This window comes from Centruroides vittatus, unplaced genomic scaffold (assembly GCF_030686945.1).
Source record: "Centruroides vittatus isolate TY-2023 unplaced genomic scaffold, ASM3068694v2 scaffold_435, whole genome shotgun sequence".
Lineage (NCBI taxonomy): Eukaryota > Metazoa > Arthropoda > Arachnida > Scorpiones > Buthidae > Centruroides > Centruroides vittatus.
Window position 1 is genome coordinate 2,713,697 of NW_027122708.1, and position 18,892 is coordinate 2,732,588.

Here is an 18,892-nt window from a genome sequence, read left to right on the forward strand (position 1 = left end):
CTAGCTGTTGAAGTTGTGGTAGACAAACAATACTGGATGAATTATTAAGTCCAAGTTATGCATTTTTGAATTGTTCTGACGTCCTTTTAATTTTAATGTCAATGAAACCAGAATTTCTTCTATTGTAGTTTTGTGTGTCGCAAACTATCATTCACTGTTATTGGTTTAGGCAAGTCCCAAAGTGATTACAATATGTGGAGTCTATTTAGCTTGATTTAAAATTAATTAGAAAATTATATCATTTATTCTTATCCATGCTTATTATTAACAAAACAAATTATTGATATTTTATTTCAATTACCATATTAGCCCTAATATAAGTTAACTCACAATTTTGGAATTCTTACTTTTTGAAAAAAATTGTGGCTCTTTTTTGTAATTTTTTTTTATTGAAATTAATTTTGTGTGAATGCAAAAACATTCAAACAGAATTAATAAAAGAAAAAATATTTTTTAATGTATTGCAATAATACCTCATTACTTTCATCTTCATCAGAAATTTTCTTGTCATTTCTGTTTTTGTATTTCACTGTTGTTATGACCTTCAGCATCTGCTTTTTTAATTTGTTAATTTTTATTTACAAAAGTATGAGAATAATAAGCATAAATTTTTGTTTGCTTTTTTTATTAATTTTTACAAATTGCATTTAAATCATATCTATTCAATCATAAAATTATACTCAAAGGCTTAAAAGAAACTTGTATTTTACTCAACTATTGTATAGCAAGCAATGTATGCATTGGATGCCTATATTATAAGCATCAAATTGTAACTTATTGCTCCTTTTCTGTGTATCCTTCAATAATTATAAATTAATAGTTATAGAAAAAAATCCAGGAAGTGTACTTAGCTTTATGACTTATCAAAACTGTTTTCACTTGTCTTATTTGGTTTTATAGCTGTATAAAACACTTAACAAATTAAATCATATATCAAATACATAAATTTATAAATACAATAGAAGTTTACACTTTGCAACAGAATAAATTTCGCTGTAAATTTTCAGCGACCTTCTCCCACATTTTGATCATCACTTGATTAGTAGACTCCTAGGAGTAAAATAAAAATTTCTGCAGACGTTACTAAAATTGATTCTGTTGACTATGATAAAAAATCAATTGGCTTAGTTTAATTAATTGTTTTTTGAACATCAACTATTTAAAATTGTGCTAAATAATTTCTGCAAGTAGTTTGCAGGCTACAGCATTGTAGGCCACAACTTGACTGGCATTTAACATTACTTAACAGTCACTACACCAAATTGTAGTGTCAGTTTAACTCTACAACATGTACCACAGACAATTATCAAAATTGAAGGAAACTTTAATTGACCATTTCCTTCCCCCTTTAAAACTGAGACAATTCATCACCTAATATTCAGGTCAATTTGATATATTTAAATATAAAATGTTTTATGAATGAATATATATATATATAATAAATTGCCTATATGATATAAATTTCTGTAATTATTTACAGAAATTGTAGTATTATATATACTACAATTTTAAACAGTTTAATGACAGTATTTGGTAAAATTTAAAATTAATAAATAATATGAGCCTAAATTTTCAATCCATATATAAAATGTTTTATTCAGAGATTCATTGTTTACATCAAATGATGATAACTGTTCACTAAAGAAATCTTGTACTTAAAATCACTATTTTTAAATATTTTTTTTCTGAAATACTTATTATATTCTCACACTCTTAAAATTGATAATCAGGCATAGTTCCAGATTATTGACTAAGTTAGATTTTAAAAAGCATATTTTCTTATAGAATGGATTTTACATGTAAAATTGGAAAAACTAATATATGAAGAAAAAATGTGATTATATAGCATTTAAATCCAAGATATGATTTAAAGAGTTCTAAATTGCATAATAACTAAAATAAGAATGAAAAACTGACATAACTCATATCTTAAGTTTATAATTCTATACACAAATTAAGTTTGTTTTCTACATTTTAATTATATTTAAATTTTGTTTTGTTTTTTTTTAAATTTTTCTTTATTATGACAAATGCATAAGAACAAGGAATGAAGTCTTGTTGATAAATATATTTATTTTATATATATAGATCAGTCATGTGTTTGAATACTATGAGTTGACAATGAAATTGTAAAGCTAGAGAAATTTCTAACAGTGAAATCATCAGTTTATTAAAAATAACAGTACAGCCAATGTAAGTTAAATCATCAAAATGCAGCATGTTTCAAAAATATTTGAAATTTCTCAATTTATTTCTGATGACAACAGATTTTGGCAACATGAAGCCTGTACCATAATAGGAAAGAATTGTTACATTAATTTATTGTGTGTACCACTTTCCATGTGGCAGATGTCATGTCAATAATCCAGTTCTTAAACACACACTAGCATATCTCATGTTGAAGTGAATGTCTCATTTGATTTTTCAGTTCATTTGAATCACCAGGGTAGTGGTGGTACAAACAAAAGGTGTTTTGTGTATCCTCAAATCACAAGGCATGAGATCTAGAGAGAGTGGTTGTTTTTGGCATGGCCAATCCATGTGGAAGAATATTATTCAGATAAGTTTGCTTGTATGTGGGAATTAGTGATGCTCCATCCTTTCAAAAAATGGTCTTCAAACTTCTCAACTACAAGAGGAGGAGGAATCTGCATCAGCCACATCTGCAATATGTCTAGGTGCATCATTTTAGTGACATGTCTTCTGCAAAGAAAAATGGTTCATAAGCTAGAGTTTTGAAATCACACAAAACACATTTATCTTGGGAGAATTTCTTGTGTTTAGTGACTGCATGGGGGTTTTCTGTAGGCAAATGCAAACATTGTGTTTACAAATCTTACCAAATGGAAGATTCCATCATAACTGAACAGAGAAGAGTTTCATATCCACCAGGTGGCTATGAAACTCTTTCTCCATCATCTGTTGAATAGCACAGAAAATAGTACAGATTTGTCAATAATGGAAAACTAGAACATTTCTTTTTCATATATTAGTTAATGTTCAAGAAAAGTTCTTGTCAAATGTTAGTGCAATAATTGAAGAAAGGCAACAAACTGCAGTTTATATGGTCTTGTAGTGTGCATTCAACTTCATATACATCAAATTATTGTATGGGACATCTGTAACTTTTGGCTTTTCTTGTGAATTTTTTATACGCTCTGCTGTAAGGAAGTCTAATTGGTTTAACATTATCTTCAGAATGTGGAGCATCCAGGGGTTTTTCCTTTGCACAAACTCTGTCCAGAATTTGGAAAGGCAATTTACAATGAGTTCCTGGATGCAAGCTACTTTTCAAATATCACCAGGGCCATGTTCGGTAATGCAGAATTCTTGCTAAGTCTAGTTATTCTGCAATGTTGAACTCATTTCTAACTACTGCTTGACTCCTCTCACCACTAGAATTCTAGCTAGTGATGTCGTTTTTGTATCATCGTACGATTTGCAAGATGGCTGCTCGTATAGGACTAAATGTATTTTATTTTAACAATCACCAAGTTATTCTCTTATTCTAAAATGACTTCGAAATATAAAATTATCATACGTCTGTATAACAGATTCCGAATACATTTTAATGGAAGATGGCAGTCCATTTTATTGATTACAATTAAAAATTGCTTCATTAATTTCATCACAATCTGACGCAGCTTCCATTTGAATAATTGTATTGGTTACTTTGTCCTTTTTGACTAGTTCGTTTGCGACAATTGTTGCAATCATAATTTTAACTTTGTCCACCATTTTCCCCAGTTATCTAACTTAAAATAATTGTTCAATGATGCTCAGAACATTCTTAGCTCCACCAACTAAGCCACTCAGAATTCTAATTTAGGTGTTCTGTGTTACTGAACTTGGCCCAGGTGTTTGCATTGCACAGCTGTTACAGCTTCTGCTTTAGTGAATACTAGAATGCAAAAGTTTGTGGGTGCTATCTTTTGGTGGTTGCCATTTCATTTCACAGTAATTTGTTGTCCTGTAATAAACAACGTTGAATCTTTTTGAAACATGCTGTATTTGTTAGAATTTTATTACTGCTAAAACTGATTTCATCTGTGATTTTATTTTCATTTTTGTTTGAATCAGAACTTACCTCTGCACAATTTTTAATTTATTACAATGACATCTAGTTAATTATTCCACATACATTTCTAACGATTGTTTTTGTTCATTTCCCAAAATATTAAAATTGATTCCTGCATCAAATAACTGATTTATTTAGGAGTTTTATGTTACTGACATTTTCTTACAGAATTTCAATTCAAATGGTTTGTTTCAATTGTTTAACTGCTATAATAAATTTCTTATGTAGTTTTATATTTTGTCATAATTTTAGTTTTAAAAAATGCTTTCATTTATAGGGACAGATCATATACGCATATTCGTATTAGATGAAGCAGATGAAATGCTTTCAAGAGGTTTTAAAGACCAAATCTATGATGTTTTTAGGACACTCTGCTCAAATATACAGGTAAAGTATTTTATGATATACAACAAATAACTTTTTTCCATTTATTTTCAAAATATAATGTTGATGATTCATAAATATTTTAATCACATACATCGTTATTGCTAACATACATTAATTAGAGTTTAGAATTTTATTTAAAACTACCTTACAATACCTTGTATTTTTAAACTATAAATTGTATTGCATTGAAAATTTGAGACAAATGTGAAATTAATTATCCAGTGTATACTGATAGTTATAATTTAAACAATGCAATGGATGATCAGTTAACAAACTGTTTGGACTGCAAACAAATTGGACAACAAACACATTTTCAGATAATGAACACCTGACAGAACAAACACAAGAAGCGATGCTGCGTTTAAGATTTTGTAAAACTATATTTTAATGGCATCTATACATGGTTTATGGAATGAGACTTTCATAGTTGTATACATAACTTTTTTTGCACTAGTTAATTTCTATTATCTGAATTTTTTAAGTGCTTTTCTGAACTTTTTATTTAAAAAACTGATAATATTATGGGACCTAAAAAGAGTGGAGTGTCAAGAACTATGTTCACTATAGAAACTAATCAAGAGATAATAGCCAAGGTAGAGTGGGCAAAAGATGTTTGATATTGTAGGCAGATGACTTCAATAGATAAGAAAGATATAATCAAGAGACTCAAGTAGATGGAGTAACGAAAATTGCATCTGAGAAACAAAGATGTGCCATCCATGTAAAAATGGAGAGATTGCTTTTAGTTTGTTATTACATGTAAATAAACATGGTAAGAAATTATATATAATTTTTTTATGTATTTTTTGGGGTCTCAAGAACGGATTAATCAAATTCCCACAAAAATCTATGGTAAATTGATAATCTGTTCACGAACATGGTCTTGGAATGGATTAGGTTCGTTAACTGATCACCCAATGTATTTATCAAATTTCACTTATATTAATTATATAGCAAGTTCTTTATTCAGGTATAACACTGAATGATCTGAAATATTTAAGATTAATCAAAATTTCTATAGAAATGTTTTTTATTTTTAATAGGTGATTTTACTATCGGCTACCATGCCGGTAGATGTACTTGAAGTTACTAAACGCTTCATGCGTGAACCTGTCCGTATTCTTGTGAAAAAAGAAGAATTAACACTGGAAGGTATCAAACAGTTTTATGTTGGAGTTGAAAGAGAAGTAAGTATTTTCAGAATTTATTTTTTACCAGATTCTTTTTATGCACTTAATGCACAGTATAAACTTGGTATGTTTTTGTATTTAATAATTTATTAATATGAATAATTGGAACTATGTGTATGTGTGGTTTTCCCCCCTTAAGAGTAATAATGTTTATTAACTACTAAGTTATGGATTTAACCTAGCTATGTTAGTTTTTATAGCTGGAAAATGGGTTCATGAATTAACCAGTTCCAGTGAATTGCTGCTATAAACATCATCAATTTTTGAGCAAAGATTTGAATAGAGAGTAATAAAAATTGGTGAAATAGAAAAACAAACCTTCAGATATAATTTTTTTTAAATATAATTGTTCTGAAATTGAAGAAATTCTCAAATTACTATTACTACAACTGTTTGCTTTTTCAATGTTTGTTTGTTTATATATATATATGATAGATTTGAAATAATTGTTCAGCAATGCTTCTCTTTTGATGCATCAAAATAAATAGTAGTTGTATACACTGCTAATTAAAACATTTTTTGGATAAAACTGATCATTTGACTTATGAAATTGAGCATGCACTAAAGAACCTTTTGCTGTCCTTCATGGGCTTGAAGTAACATTTTCTGGCAGCAATTCAAACACCCACATAATAATAGGAAGTATGAGTATATCAATGACCACCCTCTCTCTCGGGCTTTGCGTTGGCTCTTATTCATAAGACACAAATATTTTTTTATCACTTTAAATTATTGAAGGTAAGTTTTTGTTGTTTATAGCATATTCTCTAAATAGTATATTTCTCTAGAAAATATTTTCTAGAGAATGAATATCAGATAAATTAGAATTTTTCAAAAATTATTATAATTAATCAAATACAAATTAATTAAATATATCAAATACATTAATCAATTATAGTTATACTTGTATAAAATATAATTAGTAGATTAAGATAGTGAACATGCTATTTTTTTAGAGAAATTTGATAATCTAAATAGATATTTTGTAAATTGTTTAATCATGTATTAGAATCAAATTTAAAATTTTCTTAATTTATTAAATAAGAATTTTTAATACCTAATTTATAAAGAGGATATTGAGTTTACTGTTTATATTTTAGGATTGGAAATTGGATACTCTGTGTGATCTGTATGAAACATTAACTATAACGCAAGCTGTCATATTCTGCAACACACGGCGGAAAGTTGATTGGTTAACAGAGAAAATGCATCAACGTGATTTTACAGTATCTGCAATGGTAATGATTTATAAAAGAAATTATACAATGTACTTGAGATTAAATTAGTTATTGTATTTATTTATAAAAACTGTTGATATATGAACATTTTTTCCATTGAATTCTCAAACAGTTTAAAACTACATCTATAGAATTTGAATTGTTTAGTAGAATGAATTACTTAGTAGTATTCAAAATTATTTGAAATTTCAAGGGATTGATATTTTTCAAATTAATTTCTAGTTAACAGATTATCTTAATTTACATTTATGATTATTAATTTTGTTTGTTGGGAATAGTGGTTTTTTGTTTCCTTTATATGGATTTTATGAAGTATATACTGGGTAATCAAATAAAAAAAAATTTTGAGGTGTTTGAAGATATCCAAGTCAACTTCACAAAGTTGTGTTTGTGGTGCAAAAAGAGTGCTGAGATACATCATGAGTCAGATGTGGCTGAGTTGTATCTATCTCATGTTGCTAAACTCTGCTGCTGCTTGTGAGTTCTGTTTTCATTGGATTATAATGTATTATGTATAATTTAAAAATGTAATTTGCATCTTTTTTAATTATAAAAGGATACATGGATATAAAATGGTCATAAACTGAAGGAAATATATTATCTGTAAAGTTATTGCTAACTAGATAAATTTAGCTAAAAATTTTTATCTATATTATGCATAAATTAATCTACATGATTATCAGGAGGAAAAATTCAATAAAGCACTTTCATTCCAAGTAAGAGAGGATTGTTCATTTCAGAAATCCTCTCTAATTTTTTTTTATTTAAATGTTGTTAATTATTTTAAATACTTGTGTAAATGAATTATTTTGATATTAAACATATGCAATGAGATTTTTAAAGATAATTGCATTGATAAACACATTTCACTGTCATAATTCAAATCACATCTATTTTCTCATTTATTAATTTCATTTAAAATATTTTTTTCTGTTAGAATATGATAGAATGCTAGACAATCTATTAGTGAGATTCCTTTCTTTTTTTCAATTTGAAGGAAGTGAAAATTTTTTTTAGATATAACAGAATTAATCAATATAAAAAGAGCATAGAATAATTTTATTCAAAATATTTGATATTGCAAATCCTTCACTCATACAGTTAATATTTAGGGTTTTTTTTTCTAGATGTTACAAATTTTTGATATTTATATAAGATAAACTACTATTGAATATAAAACTTATTATTTTGAATCTTTTATTTAATATTACTTGTACCCATATATACTAATTTTTGTTGTGAATTGTGTGTGTGTGTTTATATATTTGTGTGTAAACAGAAGTGTGCAGTATTTTTTCTAGACTCTGTACATTTGGAAATAATATCATTTGTTATGTAATGTTGTTGTTAATTTCTTTTATAGCATGGTGATATGGATCAGAAAGAAAGAGATGTCATCATGAGAGAGTTTCGTTCTGGTTCAAGTCGAGTATTAATTACTACCGATTTACTTGCAAGAGGAATAGATGTTCAACAAGTTTCTTTAGTTATTAATTATGATTTGCCTACAAATAGAGAAAATTATATTCATAGGTAAAATTTTGGTTATTGTATTGAAAATTTTGTAAATTTTCTTTTGAAAAGCAAGTATTTTATTATTTTAATGGCCATAATTTTTCATGTCACTGAAACTTTTTAGCCTTTTGTAATTTTTTCTAAGTAAATGTTTTATATTAGGGAATTCCAACATATGGTTCATGAAGCATATTTATCTGGCCCTGCATAGCTTGTTTTCACAGGTGTTTTATCAACAACAATTGATTTTCAATAGTTAAAGTATATAAAATTCTTGAGAGATCAACCTAGAATTAATAGATCTTGCTGCAAATGATTTTTATGAAAACCAATTTAAATAAGGGCATTTATTAAATTTTTACAAATATCTGCCAGAAGTTTGCGTGAGAGATTTTTCTATTCTTGCTTCTACATACTTTTGCCAAAAACTTTTCAAAAATGAAATATGGGTTATAAAATCAAAACATCAAACAGTACTGTCTAGTAAATATTTAACTGATTTTTAATATTGGGTGTCAAAGAATTCATACTCAATTTTTGTGAATGTCAGTTGTTCAGAAATTTTGAAAATCTTAATCTTTGATCATCTCTCTTGTATCTGACCTTCAGACTTCTTTTAAACTCATGGTCCTCAGGAAAAGATTGGGGACCCCAGCTTTATATGCTTACAAAAAATTACAAAGTTAGATCTGTAGAATGAGATCAGATTTACAAAAGATTGCATATCAAAATGTAAACATGTGCAAGTGTGTGTTTTACAGTAATATTTTTGATTTAGGTAAAGGAGTTTGAAGAACAGGTTTTAATATGGATCAACATAAGGTGTGTCCAAAAGTATACTCGTAATCATTTTTTGTTTGTTAAAGAAACTGACAAAAATCAGAAAACTTGTTCAAAAATGACTGACATAATTTTTAGAAAGTTTGGTTTAAAGCTTTTATTTTCAAGGCAGGGAAGGAAGATGCATTGCTGACAATATTAGTGAACTATAAATAGAAAAACTGGTAGCAGTTGACTGTACAGTAGAGCATCAATTATCCGAATAGCGATCAACCAAAACATCAGTTAATTAAAAGTGTTCCAGTCAGCAAATTCAAATTTCCGCTAGTGCTGTGGCACTGCAATATTTGGCTATGTCTTGGGCTATCCAATATTATTTTAGTTGGTGTGCATTTTTTAGCTGGCAGCACTGGTGCAACCACGAGAGGGTACTTAAGGACATGCCAGTATTTGAACGAGGCTTTTTTCCCCCTTGTCAGTGGTGAGTTTTGCTTGTTTTGTGTGGTGTTTTTCTGGAGGCTGTGTTGGGTCATGATGTGCTGAATTGGAACGTTTTTGATACTAGATTAACTTTTGAAATATGATATTTTTTTGTTGTTTGTTTTTATACTTTTCAATATACTTATTGTTTGTGCAAAATAAATAATTTTTAATGATACAATAGCCATGATTATTTTTTTTTTTTAAATTTTTTATCCAGCTTAACATCGATGAAAATTCAATGTGAAGCGCCATGCAACGGAGAAAATTTTCAACATGGGATAGGTTAATATATTTTTTCATGTGTGATCAGTTATCTGAACAACCCCAATCCCAAATTGTTTTGGATAATCAATGCTTTACTGTAATTTCAAACTATGTAATGAAAGAAACAATGGGTCATGATAAACTGTAAATAGATTATGAGAAAAGGTAATTTGATGGTTTACACAATGAAGGGTTGTTTCAACATTAAGTTTGAGAGAAAACTATGGGGAAAAGGTCAAAAAAGGCTCATCACTCCAGAAATGCATAGTAATTAAAGAAATCAAGATAAACACCATATCTTGCAGGCAATTATCATTAAATCTAAACTTATATGCTCAAAACAACCACAGGAAATGTTTATCCCTTTCATCCCTAGTGGTACACATAGGTACCACAAAAATTTTAAAATACCTGAAATTTAGAAAATGCATTACAGACAAAGGAATTTTGTACCATGTCGGGATTTTGCTTTATCGCTAAGGAACTGGCAACTGTAGAGGGCGTTTTAGTCATTCGCTTAACGTATACTACACGTGTATCGACGAAAGATTAGATTTTTTGAGTATCTTTGTTAAAAAATTCTTAGTTTTCGTTGTGTATATCAGTAAAATTTTATATATTTTAGAAGATTTATATGTATAATCCTTGTCAATATTCAGGTAAATAGATTTAACTTATAGTTTCGTTTTTATTTTGCTATTTTTTCACATGGTACACATAAGTACCAGCCGGATTTTTTAATGGTACACATATGTACCAACAGGTCTTTTGATGAACACATTTTTATTTCAGTATTAAAATGAAAAGATCAATATTATCCCAGAAGACTTTTGATTGTATGGATGACTATATTTCTAACATTTCTGTTTCATCTTCCAATGAATATGAACCGACTGATGATGGGTCAGAAAGTGAATACAGCTCTAGCCAAGATGATCTTGGAAAACCTTCAACGTCTAAAAACTGTCAAGTATATGTGGAGGATTCAGAAACTAGTTTCTCTAGTGATTGTGAGCAACAACAAAATATTAATATTTCTAATCAGAGTTCTCTCAATCGTCTTATTCATTGGACAATTCCAGATGATTTATTTGAGCCTGCTAAAATCATCCCTCCTGAAAGAAGTTGTAAACTGCTTGTGGACATCACAAAGCAATCAAGTCCATTGAAAATATTTCATAAAGTTTTCCCTCATTCTCTATATTTACATATAGTAAATTGTACTAATCAGCGTCTTCTGAAGCTAAACAAAGCTAAGAAAAAAAAAGAAAAACTAACTGATAAAGGTGAAATCCAGAAAATGCTAGGGTGTATGCTCATAATGTCATATAACCATCTTCCTAGCCTAAAAAACTATTGGAGTCAAAAAGAGTCAATGGGAAATCGATCTATTCAAAATACTATTTCTCGTGATCGATTTATGCTTGTAATTTCTAAACTTTACTTTGCTCCCCCAGAAAAGCCTGCAAATGCTACAAAAACATATTATGTCGATGAATTAATTTCTTGCTTGAAATACACCTTTAGTAAATGTCGGGAAGATAGTCAGTTTCAGAGTATAGATGAATCAATGACTAAATTCAAAGGACGATCTTCGTTGAAACAGTATATGCCCCTAAAACCGATAAAACGGGGCATCAAATTATGGCTTCGTTGCGACTCTGATTCTGGATACACATATGATATAAATGTATACTCTGGTAAAGATTCACCAGTAGCAGATAAATCAGTAACTCTCGGAGAACGTGTTGTCAAATCGCTTGCAGCAACAATAAAAGTACCTGATGTAGTCCTGTGTTTTGATTGCTTTTTTACTGGTGTAAATCTATTGGAAACTATTAACTTTCCTGCAATAGGTACTATTATGGCTAACTGCAAAAATGTACCTGGCATGCCAGACAAACTCAAACGAGGAGAGTTTACATTCAGATGTACTGACACAGGAATATTGTGTGTAAAATGGCAAGACACAAAGGAAGTTTTAGTAATGAGTAATTGCCACAAACCTGATTTGACAAAAATTACTAAAAAAACTAAGACAGGTGAACAAGTAACAATAGACTGTCCACAAGCCATAGCTCTATATCGACAGAAAATGGGTGGAGTTGATCGAGCTGATCAATATATAAGTCTGTATAATCAAGAGAGAAAATCCACCAAATGGTGGAAAAAAGTATTTTACACTTGTCTAAGTATGTGTGTAACAAATGCATGGATTATGTACAATGACTTGAGAAGGAATGCAAAGAAAGTTTCTTATCTAACATTTTTGGTAGATCTTTCTGAAAATTTGATTGCTGAAGGAAAGAAAAACAGCAATTTACCATTACCAAAAAGAGGGCCTTCTTCAAAAAAAAAGAAACTTTTTGGAACAGCATTGCATCTTCCTGTAGAAGGTCAAACAAGAAGAAGATGTGCTCGATGTGCAGAGGAAAAAAAACAAAAAAGAACAAAAACGGTTTGTCAAGAATGTCAAATTCCTTTGTGTAAAGACTGTTTCATGTTGTACCATACCAAATAATATATATTTTTTTAAAATGTATTATTTGCAATAAAGTGATTCTGAAGCATATGTTGTAATTTTTTACCTGCTGGTACATATATGTACCATGTAAAAACCCTATTGGTACAAATATGTACCATCCCCCCTTGACCACCCAATTAATTAAATTTAATTTCTTTCACAAAAAATCTTCAATTTGACTTTAAAGTAACTCACCTTTATTGTATCTTTGATTTTGGATCATAATTTATATTCAGGGACGAAAGGGTTAAACAACTAGAAACTTGTTTTACAAGAAGTTGTGTACCTAAATTAACAGAATAATAATGTAAAGATTGAATCGGCTACAGAACAAATGTCTTGGACTGGCCAATGGCAGAGAATTGTTTATAGTGACAAAAAAGTTTGACCTAAATGGTTCTGATAAAAATAATGTTACTGGCACAATCTCAGCACAGAACAAATATATTTTCTAAGCATCAATATGGAAGAAATTCTTTAATGATATTGAAACATTTAGTTAGATTGGTACATTGCCTATAGTCTATCAAAAGACAAATGGATGGTCAAGTTCTATCTGAAAATCTTTTGCCATGTTTTTAGAGGAAATTGCTAATGCATGTTAAATATTTCAACAAGATTATGCTCCTGTTCATAAGGCAAACAGTATGAAAAATGGTTTAGTGAGCATAATATGAATGTTTTGGATGGTCAGCTGTTTCTCTGATCTGAATCCAATCAAAAATCTATGGGAAATATAATTTTAAAAGTTTATTGCAACAAGAGACAGTTTAGAAATACAATAGAAATGTTTTGATTTGATAAGGTTTGGGAAAAAAAATTAGAACGTGTAGCATTGTGCATATTACAGAGCATAACACACAAACCAAATTTTCTGTGTAATTGGAAATTACTACTATATCTGTCAGTTGTAGTGCTGCAATGTCTCATACATAACATTGTTAGATTTTGAATAAATCAATTTACTTTCAAATACAATAATTGCAGTTATTTTTAGTTCATAAAACATTAAATACACAATGCTTAATGTATCCAAAGCACACAGAACAAAACAGTTTTTAGAATAAACAAAATTCCAGATAATCTAAAGCAGTGGTTCTCAGTCTTATTGAAGTCAGGGAGCACTAAACTTTCACATTTTTTTTTCTGCAGAACACTTACATCAGCTTTAAAGCAGGGGTAACAAACCCTTTTGAAATCAAGCACTCTTGGTCTAGTAGATGATGACATTGGCATTTGCTAATTACATTACTATACAAAAATTATTTTACATTGTATTGATTTTTCTTTTGCAACAATTTTTAATTGTATATTTATTTTTTCGTGGAACACTAAGTGGCTTCATAGAGCACTTGTGTTCTGCGGACTATGGATTGAGAACCACAGATCTAAAGACCCCCCCCCCCCGGCCCAATCAAGGTTGGATAATTGAGTTTCCATTATACTTCAGAATTATTAGAAGCAATTGTTCAAGCTTGGATCTCTGTTAATTGTTAAGAAATTTGATTAACTCTATGACTAGTTGTATTTATAAGATATATTTTAAAACATGGAAGTTATGTTGGTTATTAAAGTTATAAATACTATACTAATTCTATATTATATATCATTTTTGGACTTTTTTTCTGTTTTCTTATTTACTTTAATATAATATATTTTTAAGTCATCTTTTCATCAGTGTTTTAGCTATTTTTATTTATTTAACATACACTCCATGATGCAATTTTTAGCTTTAAATTCAAATTAAGAATTATTATGTGAAATTTCCTGATTAAGTAGCCTGTTGTAGTTACATTACTAACGAGGACAGCATGGCTTTCTTTGAACAGGAAAAATACTAATTCATTTTCTTGTATATATCAGGCTAGGACCTCTTTTTTAATGTCTGATGAGTCTGTTTTCAAGATAAATGGAACATTTTTATTGCTATTATTATTAATTTAATCTTATGTTAAAATATTTATTAAACAATTTTTTAAATGCATGCTGTCATTAAATGTGTAAAATTTTTAAATTAATAATTTGTTAAACATTTCATCCTTGTTATCAAAGGATTATTGCATAACAGCATTTTCAATAAGTTATGACAAAGCAGCTAAGTATCAAATGTTCTTTATTTTTTCATGTTTTCTTAAACCCATACTTTTTTTTTCTAAATTAGAAAACTTTCAGATTTCCAATTTTAAAAATAGCATTTATGATGAAAATTTAAAAAATTTTTGATGCTAGATTGTTCTGCAAATTTTATTTTATTTTATTTTTTAAATTCTATTTCAGGATTGGCCGTGGAGGTCGTTTTGGCCGTAAAGGTGTAGCCATTAATTTTGTAACAGAGGATGATAAGCGAACCCTTCGAGACATTGAACAGTTCTATAACACTCAAATTGAAGAAATGCCGATGAACGTGGCAGATTTAATCTAATATCAAATTTTTTTGTACATGTATGTTATTTCAACATTCAGATTTTCTTTCCCAAATGGGAAATCCCAACACACAGACAGACCTGTATACTTGGGAGTAGAAAATGTTTGAATAATAACTTACTGGTGAACTATTTGTGCATGTTTTTGGGAAGATAATGTCTACCCAAATTGGAGCTTGGAAAAGACCTGTATGAACTATGCATACATGTTCTACTGTGAACTGTGGTACAGCCTCTGTAGTGTGAAGGATGTCAACGTTAAATGATCATAACTGTTTCTCGATGCTTCCAGATTTTTTTTAAATCATACCGAAAATGTATGATTATCAACAACTGTTGGGTTGTTAAACCTTTCTCATCTTTGCCTTGTTTATTTTCTTTATTAAAGGTGTCAACACGTTACTTTGCTAATACTTTTTAGTAGTAATCCATTAGGATAGTTTTGCTGGGTTTCTTTTATTGTTCCTCTGGTGTTGCAGGACTAAATGTGCAGAGGTTGTGACAGCTTACAGGTACAAGGGATGGATGAATGGACATAAATTACTTTGTATAATGTTCATGTAACAGAATAATATTAAAAATTGTCCAAATTGTCTGGAAAATTTATTTGAAATAATTCTACATACTACATTGATTTACAAGTCCATAAAGCACTTGCATTTGACAGTTTTTCCAAGAAAAAATTAAATCCAATTTCCTTAGAGCTGTATGATTTGCTGCAGGTATATTTGCAGCAAAAGGTAAAAATAAAATCAAATTTAAAAATTTTATAAAACTTTATATTTTTGATGAAAGCATGAATTTGAAAGGTGCAAAAATTGTAGCTTTAGAAAAATGCTGTCACTATATTAATTAAATTTGTTGCTAAGATTATTATGTCAATTTGTTATCTTTTTGTTCAACGGAGTAAATTAATTCTTAAGGATTAATATTGTAGTAAAGTAACATTTATTTATAGAAATTGCTTTTTTATTTTGTGATATGAACAATTAAAACATAATTACAAAAATCAAATTAATTTGTTTTTTCCCTTTAAATTGCATTTGTCTTTACAGCAATTTTAAAGCATATTCACAAATCCTAACGTCAGTTTCAAATGCTTTAATTTAATTTTTTTTAAAATTACTGTAGGTATATAGTATTTACATAAAACTTTTATGCTTTGTAAACTTCAAATTACAATTGAGTGAATGAGTTTAAAATAGTTAAGATAAATATACATATAATTTTTATAATACAAAATCAAGTAGTAATCATGTTAAAGTTAAAAGTTTTGTCATGGTGCCAATTGTTTGCACATGAAATTCAGATAATTGTCTAAACTTGCATTTTTGAAATGTAAATGCAGTATGATGAGGATTGGCAAATATTGAATGCAGTAGAGCGATTACGAAACTTACATGCATACATTAAAATCGATGGTTGACGTTGAGCTGTTGTCTTAACGATAACCGCTTCATTTTGAAAATTTGTTGACATTTTAATAGTATCGAATCATTTAAATCTAGAAGTCAAAACATTAAAAGTGTAAATTGTGCGTGTGATCGAAAAATCGCATTGGAGAGGAATGAGGATTAAACACGAATTATGTAGTGTACGATTTTACTGTTATTTTCATTTCGTTATTTGACCCACTTTAAGATTAATTTTATTTGTATGAAAATGTAAGAATACAAATACAGGCTACCCTTGTATAACGCGAAGCTGATACAACGTGGTTCACAAATTGTATCAATCGTAAACGGATGTTTTCATATAAAACTAAAATGTATATATTAAGAAAATGAAAAGCGTGAATTTTGACTCCTGTAATAAAAGTTCGGTAATTCAGAAAGTAGCGGATAATTTCTAATCTGTGGTGATCGGAATGTGGACGTGCATAAACAAGGCGTGGTAGGGCTGCGTGTTGGTACATTCGGATTTTTCGTAAGATTCCTGAAATGAAACATTCGTGTAGTATGGCACGTCTGGAAAACATGACTAAATGTTTGAAGATAACAGTATCGAGGACATGCGTAAACAAATTAGAAATATACCGCAGTGTTTATCGGTACAAATACAGTGATGGACCAAAAATATTGGCACAGCCACGTCTTAAATTTACTTGTATAAATTTAATAGTAAAAATTGTAACTGAAATTTTCACGTAATAATAAATCTTATTCATCACATACATAATTATTTTTATTTAGTGTTATTTTTGGCTTTGAAAATTTACAGGGGGAAAAAATTAATACTTTGTCCTTTATTGATTTCTTTTTTGTATCTTTGTCTATTAATATGACTTATTACACTGTAGTTTCCGTATAGCAAGTAGAGGAGCCAGGTGAAAATAAAGATTTTGTTTTGATATTTTTTAAGATCATCTCTATTTGCTAAACTACACTAGTGTAATAAGTCCTATTAATAGATATAGTCCAATGTAGACAAAAATACTGTACAAAAAAAGAAATGAACTTAATATATTTACATGATTTGAACGGACAAAAGTATTGGCAGAGTGATTAAACTTAAGCAAATTAGTTTTATCAATGTTTTAACCTTATCAGGTGTGAAAGTTATTTCTGTAAGAAATAAGCGTATTAAATCGACTCGCAGCTTGGAAAATAAACCAAGATGAGGTCGCCTACGGAAGCTTGCTTACTCCCAGAGAATAGAGATGTTCGTTCAGTCAAGAAGCCATCAAAAATATCTTCAACTGACGTTGCATTGATGATAAAGGAAGATTCAACAAAGTGGTTCGTCCTCCGAATCCATCGTGCTGGTTACAGAGCGAGAGTAACCAGAAGAAAGTGAAATGAGTCGAAAGAGAAGGCTTGCTTTCGCAAAAGATAATTTGAATTTGGTCTAAAGTGTTTTCAGATGAAAGTAGATTCACTTGTAACAATTGAAAAAATTTACTTTGGAGAAAACCCAAGAGAACTGCTCGAAAAGACTGTTCAAGCCACAGCCACAATAAAACATGGGGGTTGTAGTGTGATGTGGTATGGGTTTTATGTCTGCTACTGATGTGAGAAAACTTCATATTCGTAGACGGTACAGTGGATAAAATGATGTATTTAAATATTCTTCAGTAAAGTGCAAGCAAATTAAAGTTGGACGATGGATTTTACTTTCAGCAGGACAGACCATAAACATTTGGCTTATGTTGTCCGTCAATGTCTCTCTCACACACTGAAACGTCCCCCTCCCCACAATCTCCAGATTTGAATCCTATTGAACATTAACTCTATCGTCAAGTTTTTTCAGTAAGAAAATAAGAGAAATTGAACTTCGATCATTTCAAAGACTTCTTGAATAATGGGAAAAATTTTCTCTGAAATCGCGCAAAAACTAGTGCATTCAATGCCAGTTATTAAGAACCTGAGATTCACAACAAAATATAAATTGTAATTAATATATTTTTAGAATTATCTTTAACCCGGGAAATCCCGCAAATTTCTTAAAAGTTCACTTTTTTTCTTTTGTGTTAAGGTTGAGGAAATTTTGCAAATAGCATAATTAACTCAAACTGTCAGAATACATTTGTATTTATTAATTTTAAACCTACTTAGTTTTTTAAATTTTTGCTCGTTATGGCATGTCACAAATGGTCAATAATCAATATGTAGCTTATTTGTGGCAGGACTCTGAAAATCCTTTACTTGTCAGAACCTGTAATATCTGGAATACAGTAATTGTGCATATGCTGTCTTAATTTTTAATCATGCCCAGTAGCTTCAACAACTGTGTAATGCCAGGTTGTGCAAATTGGGTAAGGATACAAACCAGTATGAAGTTTTTCTTCATAAACCTGATACTTGAAGCCAAACAAACTGCCGAATTAGCTGGCTGTAAGCTCGATGCCGCTATTAAAGCAGCCGAGGTAGACAAATCGAGAATAGTATAGGGCAAAAGAATTACTACTATCTCGAAAACGAACTAGAAATCTTCCAGGCTACAGGTGAAAAAACAAAAAAAACATTTGTCTTCTTTTTAATGCATTAAACCCGATTCCACTCAATTGAATC

The 18,892-nt window shown here is 29.4% G+C and overlaps 2 protein-coding genes across 2 annotated transcripts in view; one reads left to right on the plus strand and one right to left on the minus strand.

The window, feature by feature from the left end:
- The window catches only part of LOC136989068 (eukaryotic initiation factor 4A-I-like), a 60,763-nt gene extending 45,279 nt beyond the window's left edge, over positions 1-15,484 (plus strand). Inside the window, 5 exon segments of the mRNA XM_067287159.1 lie at positions 4,356-4,465; positions 5,509-5,652; positions 6,756-6,893; positions 8,257-8,426; positions 14,737-15,484. Of these exon segments, the coding sequence (XP_067143260.1) occupies positions 4,356-4,465; positions 5,509-5,652; positions 6,756-6,893; positions 8,257-8,426; positions 14,737-14,881 (707 nt within the window). The 3' untranslated portion in view covers positions 14,882-15,484.
- LOC136989101 (uncharacterized) overlaps positions 1-18,892 on the minus strand; it is a 246,419-nt gene that overhangs the window by 80,939 nt on the left and 146,588 nt on the right. The window lies entirely within an intron of this gene.